The sequence below is a fragment of the Nothoprocta perdicaria genome, unplaced genomic scaffold (assembly GCF_003342845.1).
Source record: "Nothoprocta perdicaria isolate Ctin4 unplaced genomic scaffold, notPer1 scaffold_26, whole genome shotgun sequence".
NCBI lineage: Eukaryota > Metazoa > Chordata > Aves > Tinamiformes > Tinamidae > Nothoprocta > Nothoprocta perdicaria.
The window spans coordinates 4,853,766-4,876,975 of NW_020455488.1; the positions used below are offsets into that span (position 1 = coordinate 4,853,766).

At 41.9% G+C, this 23,210-nt stretch overlaps 1 protein-coding gene across 2 annotated transcripts in view; it reads left to right on the top strand.

The window, feature by feature from the left end:
* Positions 1-23,210, top strand: part of MAP2K5 (mitogen-activated protein kinase kinase 5) — a 118,212-nt gene that overhangs the window by 42,109 nt on the left and 52,893 nt on the right. For both annotated transcript variants that reach the window (XM_026040571.1, XM_026040572.1), the window contains exons 10-16: positions 763-831; positions 933-1,014; positions 4,055-4,116; positions 8,781-8,829; positions 14,883-14,956; positions 15,826-15,876; positions 18,374-18,445. In XM_026040571.1, the coding sequence (XP_025896356.1) occupies positions 763-831; positions 933-1,014; positions 4,055-4,116; positions 8,781-8,829; positions 14,883-14,956; positions 15,826-15,876; positions 18,374-18,445 (459 nt within the window). The remainder of the gene's footprint in view (positions 1-762; positions 832-932; positions 1,015-4,054; positions 4,117-8,780; positions 8,830-14,882; positions 14,957-15,825; positions 15,877-18,373; positions 18,446-23,210) is intronic.

Genomic DNA, 23,210 nt, shown 5'->3' on the forward strand with positions numbered 1-23,210 from the left:
CTCTGATACTGTAAAACGTGTGTTTGGAAATGGGCTGTCTGTATTCTGCTTCATCAGCAATATATGCAGCCTATAATATAAGGTCTGTTAATTCTGCAAATCTACTATGTTTTGTTTTCTTTTAGCTTAAAATATTTAACTACAAGATATTGAAAATGGTACAAGAGGTAGTCTGGGAAAAATGCCCTGTAATTCATTTTTATTTACAGCCAACTACTAAGATGCTATCACAGTGCATGAGTCTCCAAATAATCACAGTACAGAAAATTTTCAGAGTCCGTTTCCCCCTCTGATCTTGCTCATAGCCCTCAAGAACAGAGTGTTTCCCCCAACTGCTTGTGAGTGCCATAGTGGCAGAGAAGATAAAAGTTTTGTGGTTGTTTTTAATTTTCCCTTTGAATATTTAAATTTAAATATTGATGAAAGGACTTTTAAAAAGAAGTGCCCAGTCAGACCAAGTCATGTTATATTGGGGAATCCACCCTGCCATCCCTCACAAAGCCAAGATGGATTTTGGGAAAAGGAAAGGAAAGTTTTGTATAAATGTTGCTTTAGGCAGGCTAATGCTGCGTTTTTAGCAACTGTTTCCTTTTGTTTCCTTCCTTTGCTGATAACTCTGTTAAAATCTTCCTTCCACGTACTCCCCCCATCTTTCTTTTCTCACATAATAATAATTAATATATGAGTTATCTGTTTTTACTTTGAATCGTGCACTTACCTTTTATGTCAGAGCTGACCACGTGTCCAATGTTTGTATTTTAGGTCATACCCCTCGATATAACACTGGAGCTCCAGAAACAGATTATGTCAGAGCTGGAAATTCTTTACAAGGTATTTGGTTTCTTTCTTATTTTAATTATGCTTACTTACAATCCATCTGCTTGTGCAGAAAAATTTAAAATGGGTTTCTGTGTTTTCTTTCTTTTTTTCAGTGTGACTCGTCATATATCATAGGATTTTATGGTGCTTTTTTTGTAGAAAACAGGATTTCGCTGTGTACAGAGTTCATGGATGGTGAGTTGTGTATCTAGTGTGCTTTTAATTGCTGCAAATGTAAATGGGAAAATCATGTAAAGATGTGCATTTCCTGTGTGGAGCAGCATGCAATAATATGGCTTTGAAGTATAAAGTGAAGTATTAATAGTTTTGCRAATAGTGTTTCAAAAACAGCCTAGTGTTGGGGTTGTATATATTCTCTGTGGTATGCTCTATTTTCCTGAATGTGATTTCACTTTTATTGAAAATGTAAATAGAACAGAAATAAATGCTAGCTTAATTTGTAGTTTGATATTTGAGTCTTCCATACAATCTGTCCTCGCTGACAAAACAGCTGTTCCTCACTTTTAATGTTTTGATAGCCAAAACAGATTTTCTTTTAAAGAAATCTATTAACCCAAAGTCCTGTGTGTTTGCAGTGGAAATCAGCTCTTAATTGCAAGATAAGGAATTATTTTCCAGCGCAGCTGTTTAGCTGGGGCTGCACTTGGTGTCTTTTGGAGCGTTCTGGTGTTGCTGCCGTGTGAATCTCCTGCAGACCAGGAGCGTCTCCTTCCTCCCAGGCCGATGCTACTGTYGTTATGGAGATTTATTGGGATGTAGCTTTGAAATTTTGCGCTCTGCGACATTCTTGGACAAAAGGCTCTCYGAACAGGAAAAGTATAGTTATTAAAGCGATTTATAATCGTTGCTGCCCTCTGTGTACCAGCTCAGAGAGCGTCTCGCGCTGGTGACACATGCAGTCCCCGTGTGCCTAGTGCGCCAGAACACACCGTGCAGCACCAGCTTCAACTGGGGCTGTCCTTACCAAGCAATTCCCTGTTGCGCTCTCCCAAATTTTCCTACGTGGCAGCTCTGCTGACCCTTTCACAAAGGTTCAGTTAAGCTGGAAGTAAAGGTGTAAGGATCTTGCGAGTCATTTCCCTTGCAGGGAAGGCACGCTGGCAGGATGAAGTCCTGAACCAAATGTGAGCTATTGAGCCTTACTGAGCAACTTCTTTGTTTCTACTGGGGCCATAAATAAAAGCCTTTAATTTTGGGAAGGCACATTTTGTTTTCTCCTTGTTAAAAGTGGTCTATTAYTGTTGTTACTCTGTTTCTCTCTCTTTGTACTTCCTATCTCTGTTCTACTGATCTTCGTGCCCAGTTTCCAAGCATGAGCATTCATTTGCATTTCCCTTAATTCCCAAGTTTGATGAAACAGTGTTAGGTTTATTCAGCAAAGCCTACAAGTCAAATTCTTTGTGCTCTCAYGCTGTGCAATATTAACCATTTCTGTGTGTTCTCGCAATGCACTCAGACTTGCAGATGTTTGTTAGGCAGCGCTCACGAGCAGGCAGCTGCTCCTCCCAAACCATGTTCTACTGCTTCAGAGACGTTTCAAAATGATGGACATAAATGCTTGCAGTTTTGAGCTCTTGTTAGAAAAAAAATGTAAGCCTTTAAGGCATGCATCTCATGATGCTGCACGACGGTGGTGTTTACTGACCATGCAGAAATTGCTTGAAATTATACTGGAGATGACCTCTGCTCTGCCTCATGTTGTGCACTCCTTCTGGCGGAAAGCAACGACAGTCATTTAAAGCAAGAACAAAATGCAAATAAAGGGACCTTGCCAATATTTTTTTCCAGACCTTGAATTTTAATGGGCAAGGATGCAGGTGAAGTTTAAAGAAAAAAAAAAATCTAATCCTGCAGAGGAACAAGTGTTAATATTGGCAGATTTTTGGCCATTTGGCTTTGTGGACCAGTTTATAGTAGTTTCTGAATCCAGTTGTTCAGAAATATCCCCGATCCTAGTCATCCATTCCTAGATGTGTCCTGTACTAGTGAATCCTACTGATGGCTGTTTAAAATCCAGGTATTTCCTTTATAAAATACCTACACACAGACGGATACCTGTGGCTTAAGCTTGGTGTTTTCAGTCTGCCTTTGTGGAGGTGCTGCGAGTTAGGGGTGTGCAGGGGGAAAGTGTGCACATGTACTRTGTATACTAGCAGTGGTTGCCCCCTGGCACCTGCAAGCAGAAAAAGCAAGCCAAATAACTCCAAGTTTGCAGATAGCAAAGCACAGAGGTGGCCCTTCTACCTGCCTATTGATCTTGAAGATCAATAGAGATGTGAAATGAAGATTGCTAATCTTTGCCCTTTTATTATCTATAAAGGGCAATATATATTAAGGGTGTTGTTCTGGTAATTCAGGGTGGCGGAATGCACTGTAGCTGTTGCCTCTTCTCCTTGGCAGTGATGAGCAGCTACTAAATTCCCATTGAAAGTAGCAAGAAGTGCCCCAGCTACCTTTTGTGGTTGGGTTTGGAGCCTTTGTCCACAATGTTTGTCCAATTATTTGGGTTGGGTTTTTTTTTGTTTGTTTGTTTTTTTTTTTAATGGATTGAATTTTGTATTTTTTCTGTGAAAGAGATGGGAAAAGGACCTTCCTGGTCCTTTAGGGGTGTCCATAAGACCCCTGTGGGGCCCGCGGCTGCTTCCTGCTCCGTGGGTGTGCGATGCTGGCCAGACTGGAGCCTGCTGGCAAAACCTGCCCTCCTGCCCCRCAGCAACTGCTGCTCCTTCGTATCCAGAGCTCGGCACTGCCCCTCTGGTCGGAGCTGCAGGAAGGAAGCTGAGTTCAGGCAGGAATGTTCAGTAGGCATCGTGCAATGCTGGGACAAGGCTTTGGGGACAGGGTTCGGATGCTTCTGGCTTTGAAACCCACTGGTGTTTTTCGGGTGACTTTTGGAAGGAAGCGAGGCCAAGCCTGGGGGTTTGGAGTTCTCCAGTTTCAGTGTTTTGTCCTGTGACTACAGCATCTGCTAAAAAGAATCTTGGTATTAATGCTGCAAACAAAACTAATGTGGGTGGAAAGAGAGCTGAGAGCTGCTCTGTGTGTTTGTGGAGAGGTTGGTAGATTTTTAAGGACAGTTATTTCTGACACAGCTATTGTTCTATCACTGATGGTGTTTTTATTAATAACCAAGGCCTAGAAAACCCTTGTGACTTCAAATCTAGGGCACTGTTTCATTTTGTGTTACCTAAGCACGTTTTGTTTGTCCCTGCAGGGGGTTCTTTGGATGTTTATAGAAAAATTCCAGAGCATGTCCTGGGGAGAATAGCAGTAGCTGTAAGTACTTCTTTGCTTTTGTCTTTCAGTATTTGATTGTGCATTTAACACATCTCTGACTTAAGTGCTCAGGTGCCCACCTGGGACGCTGAGTCATTGCAGAGTCCTTGTCCCCTTGTCTGTGTGCAGGGAAGGGTCCTTCCCGTCTCGCACTCTCCTACACACCTTGTGCGTGCCTGGGGACACTGGTTTGGGACAGCTTGGGGTCTGCCCGGGCCAGCTCTCARGTGGCTCCATAATCTATGTCTGCTCTACCTGTGCCTTTGTACCTGTGCAGAGGCATCCGAATGGAATTTAAGGGATTCAGCCATTTAAGTGATCAACGGGTGAGTTGCCAGGGCTTGGGACATATAAAAGGACATGATTAATTTATGGGGATAAGCAAAAGGTGTGAATTGCTGRAGAACTAACTAGCCGTGTGTCTTCATAGTAACCCTTCTAAGATGGAGCAGTCGTCTCAGTGTCCCTTAAGTCCCTCTGTGCTACCTGGTGCCTAAAGAGCAGTTCAGAAGGCCTGGCCTAGCCCTTGCAGTGCTTGCTCACCTGCCCTTTCTGCTGATCCTCCCATAGTATTTCTAGTCTAACTGACCTCATTCTGCACAAAACAGGTAGCTCAATTAGGTCTGCTTCTCCGGTTGAAAAGCTAAGTCCTTGTTATGAAAACATGATGGTAGAACATGCTTTCTGACTTACCCTGCAATAGATACACATCTTAAGGCAAATTAGGAGAAAGCTGAAGTTTTTACAGTGACTGACAAAGCTGGCCTTGGTAGCAGCCGCTTTCTGGCCCCTCTCCCAGACCCCTTTGTGCATGACCAGACCTGGCTGGAAACCCTAACAGACACTTCAGGGGTCAGCACCAAGTCAGTCTGTGGTCCAGGAAGAACTATCAGCCCCAAATGTCTTTGGTTTGGGAGCAGAGTGGTGTCCACGGGCTCCTTCAAGCACCTGGTAATCCATAGCGTGATCTCAGCAGCCTTCAATGACTTTGTGTTGCTAGAATTTCACTAGCTGGGATTGAAAACTGAGATTGGGGAGCCAAAAGAGAAAAATTTGTTCAGCCAGTGCCGCAGCTGAACACAGGGTGAYTGACCAATGTCTTAATAGATCTCACTGGGGAGAGACTGCCAAACAATTGCTAAATATAAGGAATACTTTGATAACTTAAGCAGTTTAAAGCATAACAAAGTTATTCTATCATGTGCCATTTAATTAAGTGCTGGGCTTTCACATTCATTATACATCAAGCTGACAATTTAAATCCTTTAATCCAACACAGGCAGCTATTTAGTCTCTGTTCATTGTAATTCACAGCTCTACTTTCTCTTAATTTGTGTGGCCTGCCCAGGGTGATGAACATCCTTCTCTGATGCTGTTTCCTCTAAGTAGCTTCAAATCTGCTCATTATATAGCCTCGCAGTTTCTTATGGAATCTGAATGCTTTTCACCTCCAGTTCAGGGTAAAAACGTTTCATCTCCTCTTCCCTATGGAGTAATGAATGATAAGTCGCTTGTGATGCCCTCATATTCCTGACGTTGAATAGTATGTGTGTTGTGTAATACAGGAAAGGCCTGCACGCATTTACTTAGATATTTCTGCCCTTTCCTAYTTATTCCTCATCTCACTTTTTTGTATATTTAATGCACCTGCCKTACCCTACTCTTATCTCCTAGTACTGTCCACCTGCTTTTGTGTCACCTCTTCTCACACACCTTGGGCCGGCGCTCGAGTGCTCCCCCATTTCTCACTTATCCCTAACTGTGGTGCTTCAGCCCCAGCTTTTATGTCTTGATATTCCCTTTCTGCTCACCTAAAGCCTGACCTCTTTACAAATCTGTTAGTTAGCGAGCGTGACTCCCTGACACGGACGGTGAGCTGATACTTAATTTTTGTTGTGTAGCTATGATATTTGCTGCTTTAGCAAGCTGCAGCCTGCCCGGTGCAGCCAAAGGGGTCAGGAGGGAGGTGAGGAAGGAGCAGGAGCCTTCAGAGGAGGATCTCGCCCCTTTACCTTGTTTGCTCCTAACAGCAGGTGCGTGCAGAGGCTCTGCCAGCACTGGCAGGTCCCTGTGCTCATTTCTGCCCAACCAGCCAAGTGAGCCTGTTGGAAGGAGGCAGGAAAAGCCTTTGTTTTCCTCTGTTTTATCAGTGGCCCCTTTAAGTTTCATCTGCCCTGCATCTTGGTGCCCGGCGTTTTGGTAGAGCCYAGGACCCCATTTTGTGGGTTGGAAACACCTCTCTGCCAAGCATTGCACTGGACACGACCATCCCAGCCCTGAGCAGCTTCTACCCAAAGCTTATTCGTGTATTAACAAGAAGGAGAATGTGAAACAAAAGCTAGAATTTGCCTGGAATCTGTGCGCAAACGCTGGAGCTTTGGTAGCCTGGAAGAAGCATTAGTTTAATTTTTATCTATATATTTTCTTTCTACCTTCCTTGCGCCATGTACACAGAGTCATTTGTCTTTTATTCTCCCAAGGCACGTACGATGCATTAGTCTATTGAAGCTGCTTAGCAATACGTGTGCCCTGCACATCTGCTAATTAGAAGCGCATTTTGTTGTACTTGTAGAAGTTTTAAGATGAAACCATTTCCAGAGGAAAACAGTGCTGGCGTATTTAGACACTGAGCAGCATTCAAGCATTTCCCTCTCTCCAATTTGATGATTTTCTTAAATTCATACAACAAGAAAGCACGTAAGCCCATAAGAAACACTGGGTTGCCAGCCTTTAAAAACTCTGGTCTGCTCACAGCGACCAAAGTTGGGAAATTCCAGCCAGTCTAGAACATGATCTGGGTCTGCTCTGCAGTACAAAGACAACACGTTGCCTTCATGCTCGTGAAATACTAAATTTCACTGCCTGAAATACTAAATTACATTGAAGGTCATTTTGCTGCCCACTCTGATCTTCACAGACTGGGGCTGAACTACCCGGGACATCTCTGCCTGGGCAACCTGCAGCCAAAAGGACAGGGCTCTGTGGCTGCTCCCGYTCACTCGCTGCCTTGCCAGGCTGCTATAGGTGCTGATTAATATAAATACACCCGCATTGCACTGCTTAGGGGATATAAACTGCCCTCCTTTGTTCTACAATTGCTTCCAGACTGACTTTCTCACAATTTTGCAGGGACCAGAGGAGCGCATTATGCACCCAGTTGATCAAATGTTATCAGAGAGTATCAAATACAACTGTTTTTCTCACAGGAATCCAAGTAGAGGTGGGAAGAGCAGGTTCTGGCTCTGGGGCTGCGAGGCAGAATGCTGGGAACAGAGCAAGGCAGGGACAGGGCCTGAGCGAGGAGAAGCGCTGGCTCTTGAGCAGTGAGAGGGACTCAGCTGGAGCAGCAGCAGAGATCTCTGACTGCAGCACAAAATCCACAGAATGATGTCAACAAGAAGGGGAGATCTTCTTGTGTTTTCTATGTATGTAAAGGGCTTCTGCATTTTTTTCTTTTTTCTTTTCTGTTTCCTCAAAGGAAAAGAATATCTTGAGAACCCCAAAGTGATGTTGTACTTGCTCCTGTTTTCATCCTGCCGTGTATTTGTTTGGTTCTGTCGATATAAAATCTCTTCTACCTTTGCTTGCCACTTCACACATTTATTTTCACTTCAATTTCTGAAGCAGTGACACTGTGCACTGTATTTTGAGTGCTAATGTTGATTGAAGTTCTCCCTGAAAGGATGTGCACTTGAACTGTCAAGACAGTGAGTGATTGACAGCAGGTAGAAGTACTTTTTGTGTCAAGGCTTTGTCAAGTCATTGTTGTAAAACCTACTTTACTGAATATCAATAATTCCTGCTAGATGTTCAATCAAAAGATACTCTGTTCCTGCACCATTCTGGAATAACGGTTAATATTTAGTGTCCTTCCCTAATAGGCAAATTTGAATTAAGTCCCTTAGAGCACTTTACATCCGGTTGGGCTTTTTAGGACACTCACGGGTTCCTATTTTCAATATTGCAGCCCAGCTTCAGGGGAGGAATTCTGTGCATGCTGTTGCTGAGAGATTCTACATGTGAGAGTTTGTTTAACACTGCGTCTTTTATAACTGCTTATTCAGCACATGCACCATAGTAAAGATGTTTAATAACTCGCATCTGTTTTTTCCCCTAACAGAAGTTTGCTTTATTTCTCTGCATAACTGTTTTTAAAATAAATTAATTCTACAATATTTCTGAAGATTAAGTAGTTCTTTGTTAGTATGTTTAATAAAGAAATTTATTGCACCAAAAATCATTTTTATTGTTGGGTGAAACCCAAAATGTTGCTTGCCCTTTATTTTCACATTGATATATATATTTTTTTCGTATGTCATGATGCTGTGCAAGTAGAATTCCCCTGTTCTGCTTTCTGAAACACGAAGTGAAGGAGGCCCCACCACAGGGCATGGAATTTGACTAAGGCCTTTGTTGCAGTAATTACCATCTGAGGCCATGGGATGGTTGGACAGGGAATGTGAGTTCAGCTCTGAGGAATTGCCAACTAGAGCAATTTAGTGGAGATCCAGAATCATTATTTGGTTTACAAAAGAGATTCAGATTCCACTTATGTTTTTGTTGGTTACAAAATATATTTTTAAATGAATTCCTAACCCAATAGGAAGGCTGAAAAAATTATCGGGCTCTCTGTTCTCATGCCATTCTTTTTTTCTTGAATTCAGGTTGTGAAAGGCCTTACCTACTTGTGGAGCTTGAAGATTTTACACAGAGGTGAGTAACAGCTGTTCTCCAGCAAAGTACCATGTTACATTATTTTAACAACGCTTTGACAAGGACAGGGACCATTCTCACACCTGGTTTGGTTCCAGGAGAGCTATGCAGAGTGAACTTCACTTATTAGCCTCACAGCAGATTATCTGATAAAATATTTCACTCCTCTAATAACCCCTTTCTCCTCCCCTACAGGCAGAACACTAAAGCGATGGAGATTAATTTTATAGACGTTTAGATGCTTAGGGTTGCAAAGAGATGCCCAGCAGAACTTTCAAAATCTATAAGGCAAATCAGATGCTTGACTGCAGTCAGAAATTGAAGATAGGGTGAAATTGCTTATGTATTTTGGAAGTCTCCTGTGACAGCCCCAAGCACTGCTAGAGGTTTCATCTCTAAAACCATGGATTGTGTCTTGTGAAATGGCAATGTAGAACTAAGAAATACAGTTCTAAGGCTGCCTGAGCATACCAAAGCAGCTGTTCATCAAATATCGTTTTTATGTTTAGTTTCCTTCCTAAAATTAATTTATATTTTTAAGAATAGTTTTATTTGTTTTTTAGTGCAGTTAGATTTTGTTAAGAATTCGTCTGTCATGCTCAGGTAGTTGGTATATGCTAGAACGTCCAAAAAAGCATCAGTTCTGAAAACAGCAGAAAATGCTGCTTAAAGAACAAAGGACCTTCCTCTTCCTTCCACTTCTCCCAGAAAAGAAAATAAAAGGAAAAGTGAGCTCATTGCATTTATGTTTCTCAAGTGTCTGAAAGTAACAGCCCTGGTTCCTAATGTTGCTAACTACCCTGTTTAATTTAACCCATCTGCTTGCTCAGTCCGTGCACACAGTTGGAGAGTGCAGTAACCGACATCATTTGGGATTGAAAGAGAAGTGTAGAGTAGAGAGAGGAGGAGAAAATTGGACATTGTGAAATTGTACGTGTTAAGCCAAAGACTGTTTCCTGTGGCCTGCTTGCTTTTGGAGTGCCTGAGGTAGGAGCTAGGTTCTGGGAAGGGGGTGGGAATTACGTGGCTGAGGTGGCCACTGTCCTTGTAGGAGCAGTGKTGGGAGCTGGGCACCTCTGGAGAGGGATCCAGAAATCTATGCCCKGAGGAGGAAGAACGAGTTAATGGGAAACACTAATTACCAGAACGTTTCTGAGGCCCTGCCCTGCTTTGGAGTTTAGCCACCGGCTCAGGTTGTAGGTTGGTACCTCCGTGCACTTGAGGCCTCTTTGGAGCAGAAGGTCCTCGCTGTGCTTGGTGCAACGGCCCAAGCAGGAGCAGTGACGCAGGGCACCTACRTTCAGTCCCACCTCGTGTGAGGGGGTCGGTCCCTCAACGTGTCCTCCCCGGGAGAGCCCTCAGACCTGGGAATAGTCTGGCCTGGGTGGGAGGGAGAGAACTGTGGCCAGGGCGGAACAGAGATCAAGAAGGAACCTGACTTTGATGCTGCTGATTAGAGGACGAGTGAAATGCTGAGGCTGTCCGTGTGTTTGACCTGAGGCTGTCTSTGTATGAAAAGAACAGAGAGATCCAGACCAACTCCGTGCATGCCCAGGTTAGCAAAGAGGCTCCATTCCTGATGATAGTTTAACCCATAGTCTCACCCATTAGCTTATATGTTCTCAGGTACAAATATTTATCTGCTCATCTACTCTCTGCAAAATGATTAAAATCTCGGTGCTTGAGCTGCCTCAGCAATTGCCAGAATAAATATTTATAAAAAGAAAAGGTGGGTGGGGCATCCCTGGCCAGGTATTTCCCTGAATAAACTGCACAGTCCTTGCCAAGCTTCCATGGCATCCGAGAAGGAGCAGCAGATTTGAATTTCCTTTTGTTCCTTGAAAGATTGTGGCCACCTACTAAATGTGACTTGAGAGGAGTGAATTGCCCTGTGGCTGTTGCCACCTTGCTCCTCTTTGAGCCTGGAACCTGGGGCTGAACTTGGCTTTTGCAGCAAAAAGGAGACTTGATGGCTTTCTTTGCCTTGCCTAGAGAGTGGATGTCAGGTTTTGATGAACTATRTGTGGTCCTTGCTCTTGTCCAAAGAAAAACAGAGAAACTTTTTTYGGTTCAGATTTTTCTCTCCTTGATGTCTCTTGCTGACTTGGCCAAGCTGAGAGCTGTGCTGCGAACAACACATAGGGGAGATGTTTTTTTGAGGACATACTACTGACCTGCTTTTATATGTTAGAGATGGGTACAGAGTAGTGCAATGTGAGGGAGATGCCTATTTCTCAGTCATCTCCAAGTGTCTGCTGGTTTTAATGCATCAGGAGGCAAAGGAAAAAAATGAACCCTGACTTCCTCRCTGTCACATGTAAACCAGACCAGGTAGCGAGCACTTTGGAGACTAAGAAGTCAAGAATTTTCTCCGTGGTGATAGCAATCATCACGAAGCTGTGTAATACAGTGCAACAAACGGCACTTTCTGACTAGATCATGGATTAAAGCAAAGGAAACAAACAATGAACGAGTCTTTTATTCCAGATCAGACATTTCAGCAAATATTACAGCTTAACTTCAAAACATACCTTGCAACTAATGAGGTGATAGCCGTGCATATTAATAAACCCAACGCTGTAGTCCTAGTCATCACACCCACATCAAACATAAACAAAAGATTAACACCTACACCACTTCTTTGGAAGATGTGAGAATGTCCCAATGATAAGTGTGCTCTCTTCCCCAGAGGATAAGGGGTAGAAATGGAAGGGTAATGAGAAATTAACTTAGATTTAAAACGGAATTAGCAATTAAACAACTCTAATCATGTACAAAGTCAAAGTTTGTGTAAAGACAAACTAAAATCTGTTAAGTTCAAGAATAAGTATAGACCATCTACATTTTTTCTCTGGTACATTTATTTTCTCTGTTCACACCTCCTTATTAAAGGAAATATATGAAATAAATGTCACCCGCTTGTCTTCAACTGCGCTGATCTGTATTGGTAGGCGTGAGTTGATATAAACATGTGTGCTCAGTGCGGAGGACTCAAACTGGTCTGGGCCCCTTGGTGTGGAACAGGGTTTGCAGCTCTTTGCAGGGCTGGTGTCCTGATGCGTGTGGAGCATCCCTGGGCATCATTCCGAGGGGCTCTCCCGATGGATGCCCCAGCAGGAGCTCGCGTAGTTCCTCCCTGGTCTTTGTGCAAGCAGAGAGATGCAGGTGGGTAGGACCAGGCACTGATGCAGGTAGGGATGATGAATGTCCCTGTCCTTCCAGCTGGAGCTGTACTTTGCTGTGGATTTCACCCAAGGTGTCCAGAGCAACCTACTTGAATTTTCTTTTCCTAACGCTGTARCAAAAAATCAGCCTTAGTGCCACCTACAAGACAAACAAAATTGCTAGGGTGTGTGTGTGTCTGTATTTATAAAAATGTACGTGTACATATTCACAGGCCACTTAAGCTTTTAAACAAAACATCACGGCTCTGCAAAAAGCATGCTGGTGAGGTCATTATGGCAGGAAAATATTTTCATTCTTCCAGCTGCTTCGCTGTTGTTAACAGTAATGTTCCATGCGCTGTCCCCAGCTAAAACTGTGCTTTTGTGTCTCTTGTCTTCCTTGAACTTGGTGCATTGCATCTGTGTATTTCTAAAAGACAGAAGAAGTCAAGAGACACCTTTTATAAATCTTTTTTGTTCACAATCATTAATCCGCTTGCTTTCAATAAAACAAGATGACTGAAATGTTTGGCGTTCAAAAAGCCGACCCTCTGACAGTTCTGTTTACTGGTAAGTAAGAGCTTACAGGTCCCATTTATCTGTGGAGAGGTGAAATGACTTGGGCAGATATATCATAAAGAGAACTTGTTCATCCTCTATAATGATGCTTCATACAAATCATTTGTATTAAGCAAGCACTGGTAATGGGAGCATAATGACCCCTTTTGGCTCTTGTTTAAATTCTTTCACTTCTAAACAGTAATATTAATCACAAGCAGATGGTGCAGAACATTATTTATGCACATTTGTTTTCCAAAAACAAAAAAATATTTAACCCATTAACTGAAGTATTTTGCAAAACAAAAAGGCTAATTTACTGATTGGGTGATTTTCTCCTTCATTTTCAATTTGGGAAGGTTTTTGAAGTGGCCTTTTTGTGTAGGATTGTCACTTGCTCTTTCCTTGAGGAAGCCAACGTAATCTCCAGGATGCATGGAAATACTGGTTTAAAACCTCCACTTAAGATGCTGTTTAAGTGGGTGCTGTAAGGACAAATAAATATTTGTAATGGGGAGGAAAAGGAAAATCTGGCCATGTGCATTAGCAGAARCTGGTGGTCTCAATCCAGTTCTGCTCCTGAGAAACCAGTTCCAGCCTTGACGTACCAAAATGCTTACCATGTTTGGTTGGTTATTAATGACTTTGTTCTCTCTTCTACAGCTAGAACCAAGGACTGTCATACTGCATTTTGCCTTTGGAAGTGTTAGTACTGCAAACRGTTGGATTTGTAGAGCAAACCAGCAGTATTTTCTGCATGGGTGACAGTGCCTGCCCTGCCGTGCGTTAGGATTCCCTGCAAACGCAGCACCTGGGTAGACCTCTGGGCTGCCATATTTTTAGAAAGGCCGTTARACGGGATTAGTGAGCACTGCCCTGTGCTCGGTGCTCACTGAGAAGGTGCCAGGACACCAGGGAGGAGGGAGCTGCTGCCTCCAGGGCTGCCGGCAGCACATATTGGAGATCTTGGAGTCTCCTCAAACCTTTTTTTTGCAGAAAATACTCCTCAAATATTTCTGGAAAGTGAGGGGTTTTGCATTTGTGTGGATTGCTCTGTGTTTTTCCGTCACCTGAGGAGGGAATAGGTTTAACAAAAAAAAAAAAAAGTGCATCCAGATTGACTTCCTAAAATTGAAATTCAGTTCKCAATACCCAGACTTAGTTTACTGCTGCTGTGAGTTGATGAAGATCCTTCTGAAAGATTCTTCTTTTGTCTTTAGGGGGGAATTGCAGAATGCCRTAGTAGTATTAATACTGAGTTTAAAATGAACAAACCGCTTAAGTTACATAAGAGTACTGAGTGCTTCCCCTTTTTTAAACTAGATTTTTTACCTCAGTTATAGGAAAGCATTTAATCAGTTTGTTAATTGAAATTATCCATTTTTACATTACAGAGACAAATTAAGCAAGCTACTGTGGTACCAGAAAACATCTGCTAAACAAAGGCAAACTTAATGATAAGCAAAATTAGGTTCTTTCCTAGTTGCCTTTCATCCATCTGCACCCAACTAGTGTTCACTTTTAAAGAAGGCAGAGATACAAGCTATTACTTTTAATCCAGAATGACAGAAGAAAGCAGTGATTAGGCAAAGCCACCGCGCTCTAATCTTCCCAGGTCTAAGCCGGGCCGTATCTCCCACATCCTGCCTTCCAGCTGGTGTCCCGGGAAGAGAAAGATGCTCTATGGTTCTCCCTCTAAACTTAGGCTGAGCGTTAGGAGTTTACTCACATGTGGGTTTTGCAGTATGTAGTGGGTTTGCTTCTTAAATTATAAAAATGTTTTTTAAAAAAATACCTTTCTTTCTCCCTRTTATCTTTTGGCTCATTAAGTTTTGGCCTATTCATCATCTACAACACAGGTTGTTCCCTACTGTTTCCTGCAACAGATTTTTCTGTATATGAAAACTTCTAACATCTCTCCTTTGTCTTCCCCACTTCAAACCATAATCTGTCTAGGCAGCTGTTTTACCCTGTATTTATGCARTTGATTAATCTCTGCCTAAATGTGGCGCTTTCCTTTTGCTCTATTGAATTTCATCATATTTTTTCATTTTGATTTACCGGTTTGTCAAAACCATTCCAACCTCCAGGCCCCATCCTTCAGTGCACTGTCTGTCCATCTCACATTGGTGTCATCTGCAGATTTCATGACATGGTTTATTGGTGTTTGAGAGGTGCAGATACCRTGTTGTCTGTGATAAACCAGAGGCTGTATTTGAGATCTCTCTGAAGCCTTTTCCAGCGCATCACGGCAACGTTCATGAATATCTCTGTATTCAAGATGCATGTAGAGGGCAACATGGATTAAGTCCCGGTTTGGTGTCTCAACAGATGTGAAGCCATCCAATATGCTGGTGAACACGCGAGGACAGGTGAAGCTGTGCGACTTTGGGGTTAGCACACAGGTAATTCCCAGTGCCGAGGCGCCCGCCTCTGCTGGGAGAGCACTGCTCATTTCTAATCTCCAAGTGACTTTTTTTTCATCTGAATATGATTGTTCATTGTTTAATGACAGTAAAAACTGCTGATATTGTAATTACTACTTACGAATAGCAAACTTCATTGATATGCAGCTTTGATATGAAAGCRTTTTGGCCAGACAAAAGGGAGGGCAGAACGAGGGATGTGTCTGGGGAGCCCAACTGGCCCACAATAAAAATTAATATTGGGAGCAACAATAGTGGTGGGCTTTTACAATGTGCAGCACAAATTTTAATTAATTTCCATTTTGGGCCTCCCTGGAGAACTTCTCTGATAGTGACCCGCGAGCTTGCTGTGATGTTGATTTGAATTTCAGCACCTTTCCTCTCAGCCAAACACGAGGACCAAAGAGAAGGTCAACCTTGTATTAAAACTTGTCAGAGCCTGTTGTCCCTCCAGCGTATTTAGTGCTCGTTGCATTCGCGTCATGAGCGGGGCTTTATTCACAGCTTGAGCCAGCTGACTGAAAAATGAGTGCGCTCAATCCCGCTTCCAATTGACTTTTTATATCAGACTAGTTTGGGGTACTAAAGCGATAAGCATCCTGTTTAACAGAATTGTTTAAGGTTATCTGCCATAAACTGTAATGCAGTGCTTGTGTAAATTGGAACTCTCATTCAAAACAAAAGAGAGATTTAATCATTTTTAATGCCTTYGTAGATAAATTTGTTCCCTTTTACATAATTTTTGGTTGATTTATAGGAATGATGATTGTAGGTTAAATGAGGAATAATTGCCCATTTTATTTCCACATTATCTTTATATTGTTCTAACAGACTGTTTTGTCTGATAGCTGGTGAATTCTATAGCCAAGACGTATGTCGGAACAAATGCTTATATGGCGGTAAGTGAATTTATGCAGGAATAACATTTAAGCAGACGTGTTTGTTCGCAGTCTCGTTCAGTGCAATGTAGGATATATTCTAAACCAATTCTCACCCTTCCTCGTGCCCTCGCTCTCGTTAAGGAAGCTCTGCCGTAATTGTGTCCCCCACGGTCCCCCTCTCCGACCCACTCCCTTCCTATCTGCCATCACGTAACTGATGCGCTGCGACAGCTCCACTCATCGCTGGTATGGAAGAGTAATATTGGAAAAGTGCTTCTTTAATGTATTTTTAGTTGTCTTTAATGCATCGTAACAACTGGGAACAAAGGGAAAAGCCAGTTCAACATAAAAAGGCAGCTGATAAGCACTGATAACCTGCAGCTGCTTGTGGTCCGTGGCTGCTGCTCTGAGCCTGCAGGTTAGCCCAGGATCTAGGTGGGTGCTCAGAGGTCCTCGGTGCTGCAGCTCGTCCTGGGTGCATCTCATGGGAAGGTGCCCTGTCTGTTTGAAAGTCAAAGTATCTGGACTCATTAAATTAAGCCATCAATTGCCCGTTGTGCATTTTTCACATGCCAAGTCATTGGTATTCACCAAGTCATCAGTGCATTTCATTTTTTTCTATATACATTGTAGCTAGGAGGACACTTGTTCTGAGTACTTTTGTGCTTTATCTATTCATTAACAATATAAATTTCCATCATTTTTTGGATGAAGGTAACACATTTCTAAAGCTAAATCATATGGGGAAAAATAGCTGTTAGCTGGGGTGAGAGATTTGGTTTTAGTGATTTTTTGCTGACCTGACAAGTGGTGAGCGGTGCCCATGTGTCTTTTTTTGGTCCTTAAAATGTTTTTGGTAAAATGCTTATGTGGTAAAATTGAGGCAAAAATAAGTGTTCAGCTTGTTATAAAGCAAATTGCAAACAGCAGTGCAAAATGGCTGATTCTTGTATTTTCAAAACTTAGAAAAAGGGAGAGAAAAATCTATGACCTTTAATTGTTTGTATTTATTTATTTAACTATTTCATATCAGATGAAGATGTCCGTTTATTTGCTAAGTGTTTTTTCTAGTCAAGATGTGCACCCGTTACATGCCTTCTGAAACAATCCTATCGRTATCCTAGAAGGAGGTGAAATGTCCAAAACCTCCAAAAAATAGAGGTTTGTTGTTACAATACACAAACAAAAGCTTTTTTTTTTCTATTTTGAGAAATAAAAATTTCCAACAAAAATATTTTGTAAAATTTGATCACTTTATATAAGGGGAAAAAAAAACAGTTTTAGAAATTCCTAAGATAAAAGACTTTCAATCTTAGGATTTTAGCTTTTGTATCCTTAGCATCATCTGGGTGTTGCACGCTTTATTTTATATACATGTGACTGTTATTTGTGTCTTCTTTCCATACTTTTGAAAGAGGAATTCTGTCTAGACTTTTTGTTCGCATGTGCTACTGATTTCCATGCCACTTTGTCTTTTGCTAGCTGTTCCACACATAAATGAAGCTCAGACAAAACGATTTTGCTTTTCTTTAGTTCTATTTTTTTTTTTTAATTATTTTTAATTATGGCAGTTCTGGAAGGCTATCCTTAAAACTGATGTGGCCAGTGCTCTCTTCTTTCTTTTTACTTAACATTCATGCTGCAATATAAGCTCTTGACCTGRGATTAGCAGTGCAGAGTAAACATCCAAAAACACATTGGACTGGCACTAATTTGGGAGTTTGTTTTCTAAAAAGGTCTCTGGATTATTAAAGACTAAAAATACAGCCAGTGCTTCATAGGTGATTGGGCTAGACAGGTGCATTAACAGCACAGTAGGGAGAGAAGTCTCAGGGAGCCTTTTATTGTTACATTTCATGCTGTACTTGACCTTGGAAATGCTTAAATTGTAGCTTTCAAGTAAAACTAGCTGTTATATTTTACAGCTCGATTTCATGAGGCATTAAACTTACTATTAATAGTTTTGAGTGAAGGCTTTTTTTTATAGGTCAAAAATGAAATTAATACGTATATAAAATAAACTTGCTGGGCTTGTGACCTCACTGGGTTTTTTGATGTCAGTGATTTTGTTTTCTAAACCCTAGTTGCTGCCCAGCCCCTTGACTCGACGTTAGGAGCCTGCCTTGCTGCTGTGTCTGAGCCATTGACGGGCTCTCGCAGCCTGACCTTGTGCTTCGCTGCGCCTGCGCAAACCAGCAGCTTCCTTGTTGAATAAAACAGCCCCAACACAAATGCCAAGGCCACCTTGGCAAGATGCATAGCAATGCATGACCACAAGCCTGAGCATAACTGAGCCCTTTGCTCTTGCAGAATCGAGGCAAAAAAAGAAAAAAGAAAATAATAAAATGTGTTTGAGCAGTGTTGTTGCTGTCTGTGGGATTAGCTGGTGAGCTAATTTAAGGTTCTTGGCATTTTTGCAGTTGATTTGTTTGTCCTGGGTTAGCTTTTGTGGGAGAAGTGTTCATGTTCGTTTGCTGGGCTCAACAAGATGTTTTTTTTTGCTGTTTCTTTGCAGCCTGAACGGATTTCGGGAGAGCAGTATGGAATTCACTCTGACGTCTGGAGTTTAGGGATTTCCTTCATGGAGGTATGTACACTCATATCATTTTCCTGTGCATATTGAAAGAATCAAATGAAATCTAACCTCAAAATATTTTAATTTAGTCTTTTCTATACTCTTTTATAAATACATGCATTAACTACTGTTAAATTTCCTGGCTGTATCTAGAATGGATTTGTTCTTGCTGAACTAAATTCAATTAGATCTAGAGCGTCTCTGTACAAGCCTGTTAGAACCTTAAATCCTCTGATGAAGGTCTCGGAGAGCAGAAGGTAGGGCCTGGTACATGGATGACTCTACATCCCTGCAGCATCTCTGGGGCTGATGGGGACAGGATCCTTTCTCACACCTTCACAGGCCCAGGCAGAGGGGGCTGTGATTAGGGTTAAAACCGAGTTCTGCAAATCTAAGGTTTGAGTTGAGTTAATGTCCTTGCAAATTCTTAAATACTTGCAACAAATGCTTCAGGTTGTGACTAAATAAGGTGTTTGGATTTAAGTGCTCACCAGGTCTCTTAGAAAGATTTCTCACAAACTAGTTTAAAACCAGGGGATGTCATGTGGAAATGAAGCCGTTTAAAAAGAATGTGATCATAGAAACGGTAGTTCAGGGAAACGCATAATTTCTGCAAGTTTAGTGAGAACAAGGTCAGTTCTTATTCAGGAAAGRATGCTTTTTTTGTTTCTACCTAGTATTCGTAAGATGTCTTAAAACATAAATTTCAAAGAATTAAAAAAAAAAAAAAAAGGTCTGCTTACAATAAAGAGAACTCAATGTAAGCTGGGTAGAAATGCCTGTCTCCTGATTGAGTCTTAACAAGTTAAATGAGGGCTGGCTTGGTTTGGTCCAGGGGAAGGGATGGGTACCTGCTAGTGATAGAAGTCTGTATTTATGTAGACATTTTCAGACTGGCCCAAGCTAGTCTCAAACAAGGGAATTTCCATCTGAAAACCTTATAAGCTTGAGGCTTTGTAAGCTCAAGTGTCATCTCTCAGGAGAGTTTTTCARTCCACAGTCAATGCCTTTAAAGAACTTCCCACATCTTGGATCAGAGCTGGATTAATATTATAACATAATATCCTATGGACAGAGCATCACAGAAGCTCTACTCCATTTGTAGGAGATGTGTAACCATGTCATAGTCTGGTCASCTGGAGGTTCTCAGCACGGGGCTAGTTGTTGTGCTGGCCCTCTACATCTGGGCAAATTTCACCTTTTGCTGACTGAAAGTTAATTGAGACTTTTATTGTGCTTTGAAACAATAAATATTCCTTGCCGAGCGCATGATTAGTTTTAACCAGAATGGAAATATTTAACACTGAATCATTGCATTCAGATCTTGTAAATCTTTTTTTCAAGTCTGATTAAAGCTAACTCTGTATATAATAGTGACATACTCTAATGTGTCACAGGGGATGCAGCGCTGTTAATTTGTTTTACTGCAAATTTCAATGGTTGGAGAGTCCTCAGAATTTTGGGAGAGATTCAGAACATATTCACACACTCTGTAAATGAATCTAACTGACAAAGGACTAAAATGAGATTGTATTACATTAATATTTGACTGTGGTGTTCTTGATACACAATGGAATAGATATAAATATATATATATATGCAGAAGTCATGGAGAGCAAGTATTTTCAGATTCCTTTGCTGAACAGATGTAAAAGATATGTTTCCATGTGCAATGCTAGTCTCCCAGCTGCAAAGAATTTTCGTGTAGACCAAGGTATTTGAAATTTAATTTATGATTTTGAGTAGGTAACCTGTCTAGTCATGAATTAAAGAGTGTACTTCACACTGTATCAGCCAATATTAGGAAAAGTCCTTCCATTTGCGTTTACTCCCCACTTTTGAGCCTTCTCAACTTCCTTTTCCTGTCTCCCACTTTCTCTGAATGTCTCCTGAACCAGATCTACAAAACAATTTGGTTCTTTGTGCTTTGCTAATTGGTATGTCATGTGGTCCTCCGAGACCTCTCCTCAACAAGATCGCTGCTTTATTGAAGTGCTTTGAGTGATGTGTTAAATGATGAAAGCAAGGACAGTGGCTTAGAAAAATGTCTCAAAAAAGGTGAAGAAGATGCTCAAGGAGCCACCCAGGGTCACTGTCATTAAAGTAACACTGTCTATTGACATGGGGATTGGTAGTGCAGCCAGCCAGGCTATTGTTGATGGAGCTGTTAAAAAGTGAAGTTAGCATTTATTGTAAGATTTTAAAATTGTCCTCGCTTGGTACTGCAATAGTGCAATCCCTACACCTTCAAGCTAGCACAGATACTGCACGCTGAAAAGAAATTTCATGGGGGACTAAGTTAACAAGGGCTGTTTTGATGTATGATGATAGCAAATAGCAGCTGAGTAAATCTTCTCATTTTCTGCAGTATTCTTCTGAGCCTTTAAAATACCTTGAATTTCTTTGCTGCAAAGCTATGTGTAATGAGAAACCAAAGTGTCACTTTTGAAGGTTAAGAAAACTGCCCCAGAAGTATGGTAGCTGAAGGTGAAAAGTATTAGATCAAAATATTAAATCAAAGTACTACGTAAGTCTGGGAGATGATGAGCGCTCTTGCTCTTTTTGGAGCAAGAGATGACTAAGGGTGTTTAGCTTCCCATCACTCTTGCTGTGTCCAAGAAATATATATATAAAAAAAACAAAAGGGAAAAAAATGTTCCTAGTTTGGGCTTTATTTTTCATTGTTTTCCTGTTGTTGTTGTTATTGTTGGCTTTTTTTTTTTTTTTGAGTTTGCATTTCTTTCTTCAGGTGAATTTCTTAGAGGTGAATTAAATTTAATACATAATCTGTAAACCTGTTTAAAAAAGTGTTTCATTGCAAGTAGAGTGTAGTAGCAGTATTTTCATGAGGTTTTCAGATGTAGTTATTTAAGCGCTCTTGGGTGGACAAAGCAATTTCAATTTAAACGAATGACATTGCTGTCACTACACTGAAGACTGTGTCAGCATTTTCATTCTAAGAGCTGTTTTTCAGGGGTTTATAACTCAGTCATAAAATATACCCCAGGCTGCCTGGGCTGGGTCTAGGTGCTGTTTGCACTCAGTAACTGATCCCACATCCCTCCAAGAACTGTGCCCTGCACAGGAGGGTAAATTAGATTGCCTAATATTTCTTTTTACTCTCTAATAAATACGGCCCTGAATGGCTGCTGTCTGCAAATGAACATTAAAACACCCAAAGGTGGATAAAATAGACCCTGCTGGTTTTAACAGACAGCATTCTGGCTGCGCGGTGTTGCAGCGATGGTTGGAGGTGCAGTCAAGTCACCGCTGCCTCCAGCTGAGCCGCTTCTCCCGGGACAAGTGGCTGGGCGAGAAGGACCTTTGCTCTGACTCTGTAAGGGCTAGTGCGGTTTTAGGTGTCCCTGCTTCCAAGGGGAATTGCTGCTTGTGTTTTGGGGTCTTTTTTTTTTTTGTTTCTTTCCCCTGGACTTTATCATCCTAAACCTGCCTGCTGAAGCTTGCTGTCTGCTTTCGAGACAGGACCAGGCTCCTACAGAAGCCTTGGAAAGGGAGTGGAATTTAATTGCGGTCCTGGCTGTTTATGGAGGCATAGAATAGGTTGGCTTATTTTTGACCAAAGATTCGGGGCTATTTTTTTTCTCCAAATACAACCAGCGGTACATTATACTTAAATGCAAACGGAAGTGATTTCCTTATGCCACAAATGGAGTAGCTTTTGGAAGTGGAATATGAGCTTCATATGCTTGGCTTCATTTTCTAATGATACCTTTTGCACCTCCTAGTTATCATCTCCTAGTCTCCACTTTCCACTGTGATCTGCTGAGAAAAGCAAGTACTCTCCTGTATTTCAGGCCCTCTTTCAAAATTCATTTTTCAWATAATTAGTGTTCTCCCCTCCAGGGAAACCAGCTTTTGTTTCTTTGTGCTAGAAACAAGTTTTCTAAATCTCACAAAACGACAAGTTTGTCTGCAGTCCACCCAAGTTTTCAGTTGCCTTTGTATTTGCTAGTTAATTTTTGCTCCATTTATGTTAAGATGCTACTTTAAGCAATATTGTAAGTCATATCACAGATTTTCAAGATATTTTTCCTTCTCAAATCTAATAGCACCAGTATATACCCAGGGTCGTGTATTTCAGGCACATATGCACGTTTTGTGAGAAGGGTTGACACGCAGTGTCACGGTTAGGGGCTCTCAGGCTCCTCCGCATGCTGGGGCTAGGAGTGTGCATGGAGATGTAGGAATGCACTTGTGGACAGGGAAGGCCAAGAGGAACGTGCTTGAAGAGGGTGCTAGAAGAGACAAAGCGCTGCTTTGAGCTGCCTCGCTCAAAGCACATCGTCTTTAAGAAGTTTGACTGCATCCAACAGATATAAAAGCTCAAATTGCATGTAACGTAAAGTCAAACATAAGTGTAAAGGAGAGGGGGTTTCAGGAGATTTCTCTCTAAGGAGTCTGAAAGAGGTGCTCGGCCGGGTCTCCTCAGCACCCAAGTGAAGATAGTGAGTGGGAAACGTGTGGGAGATGCCACAGAAATGTGGGATGGGGAGGAAGGTGCTGGAGCTGCCTGCATCACAGAGCGCTCTGTGCTGGCACGTGGGATAGGGAAGGTTTGGTGGGAAGGGCTCCGTTGTGGTGGGACAACAGTGGACGTCCATGTGGCTGCTGGGAGCAGACACTGACCATGCGGTGACTGCGGTGGCGAGAGCTGCTCCGAGGCCAGGGGCAATACTGAAATAGTCCACTGGGAGATGGCAAGGGTCAAGCTATAGAGAAAAATGAGAATTTGGGTTTAATCTCCATGCGGAGCGAA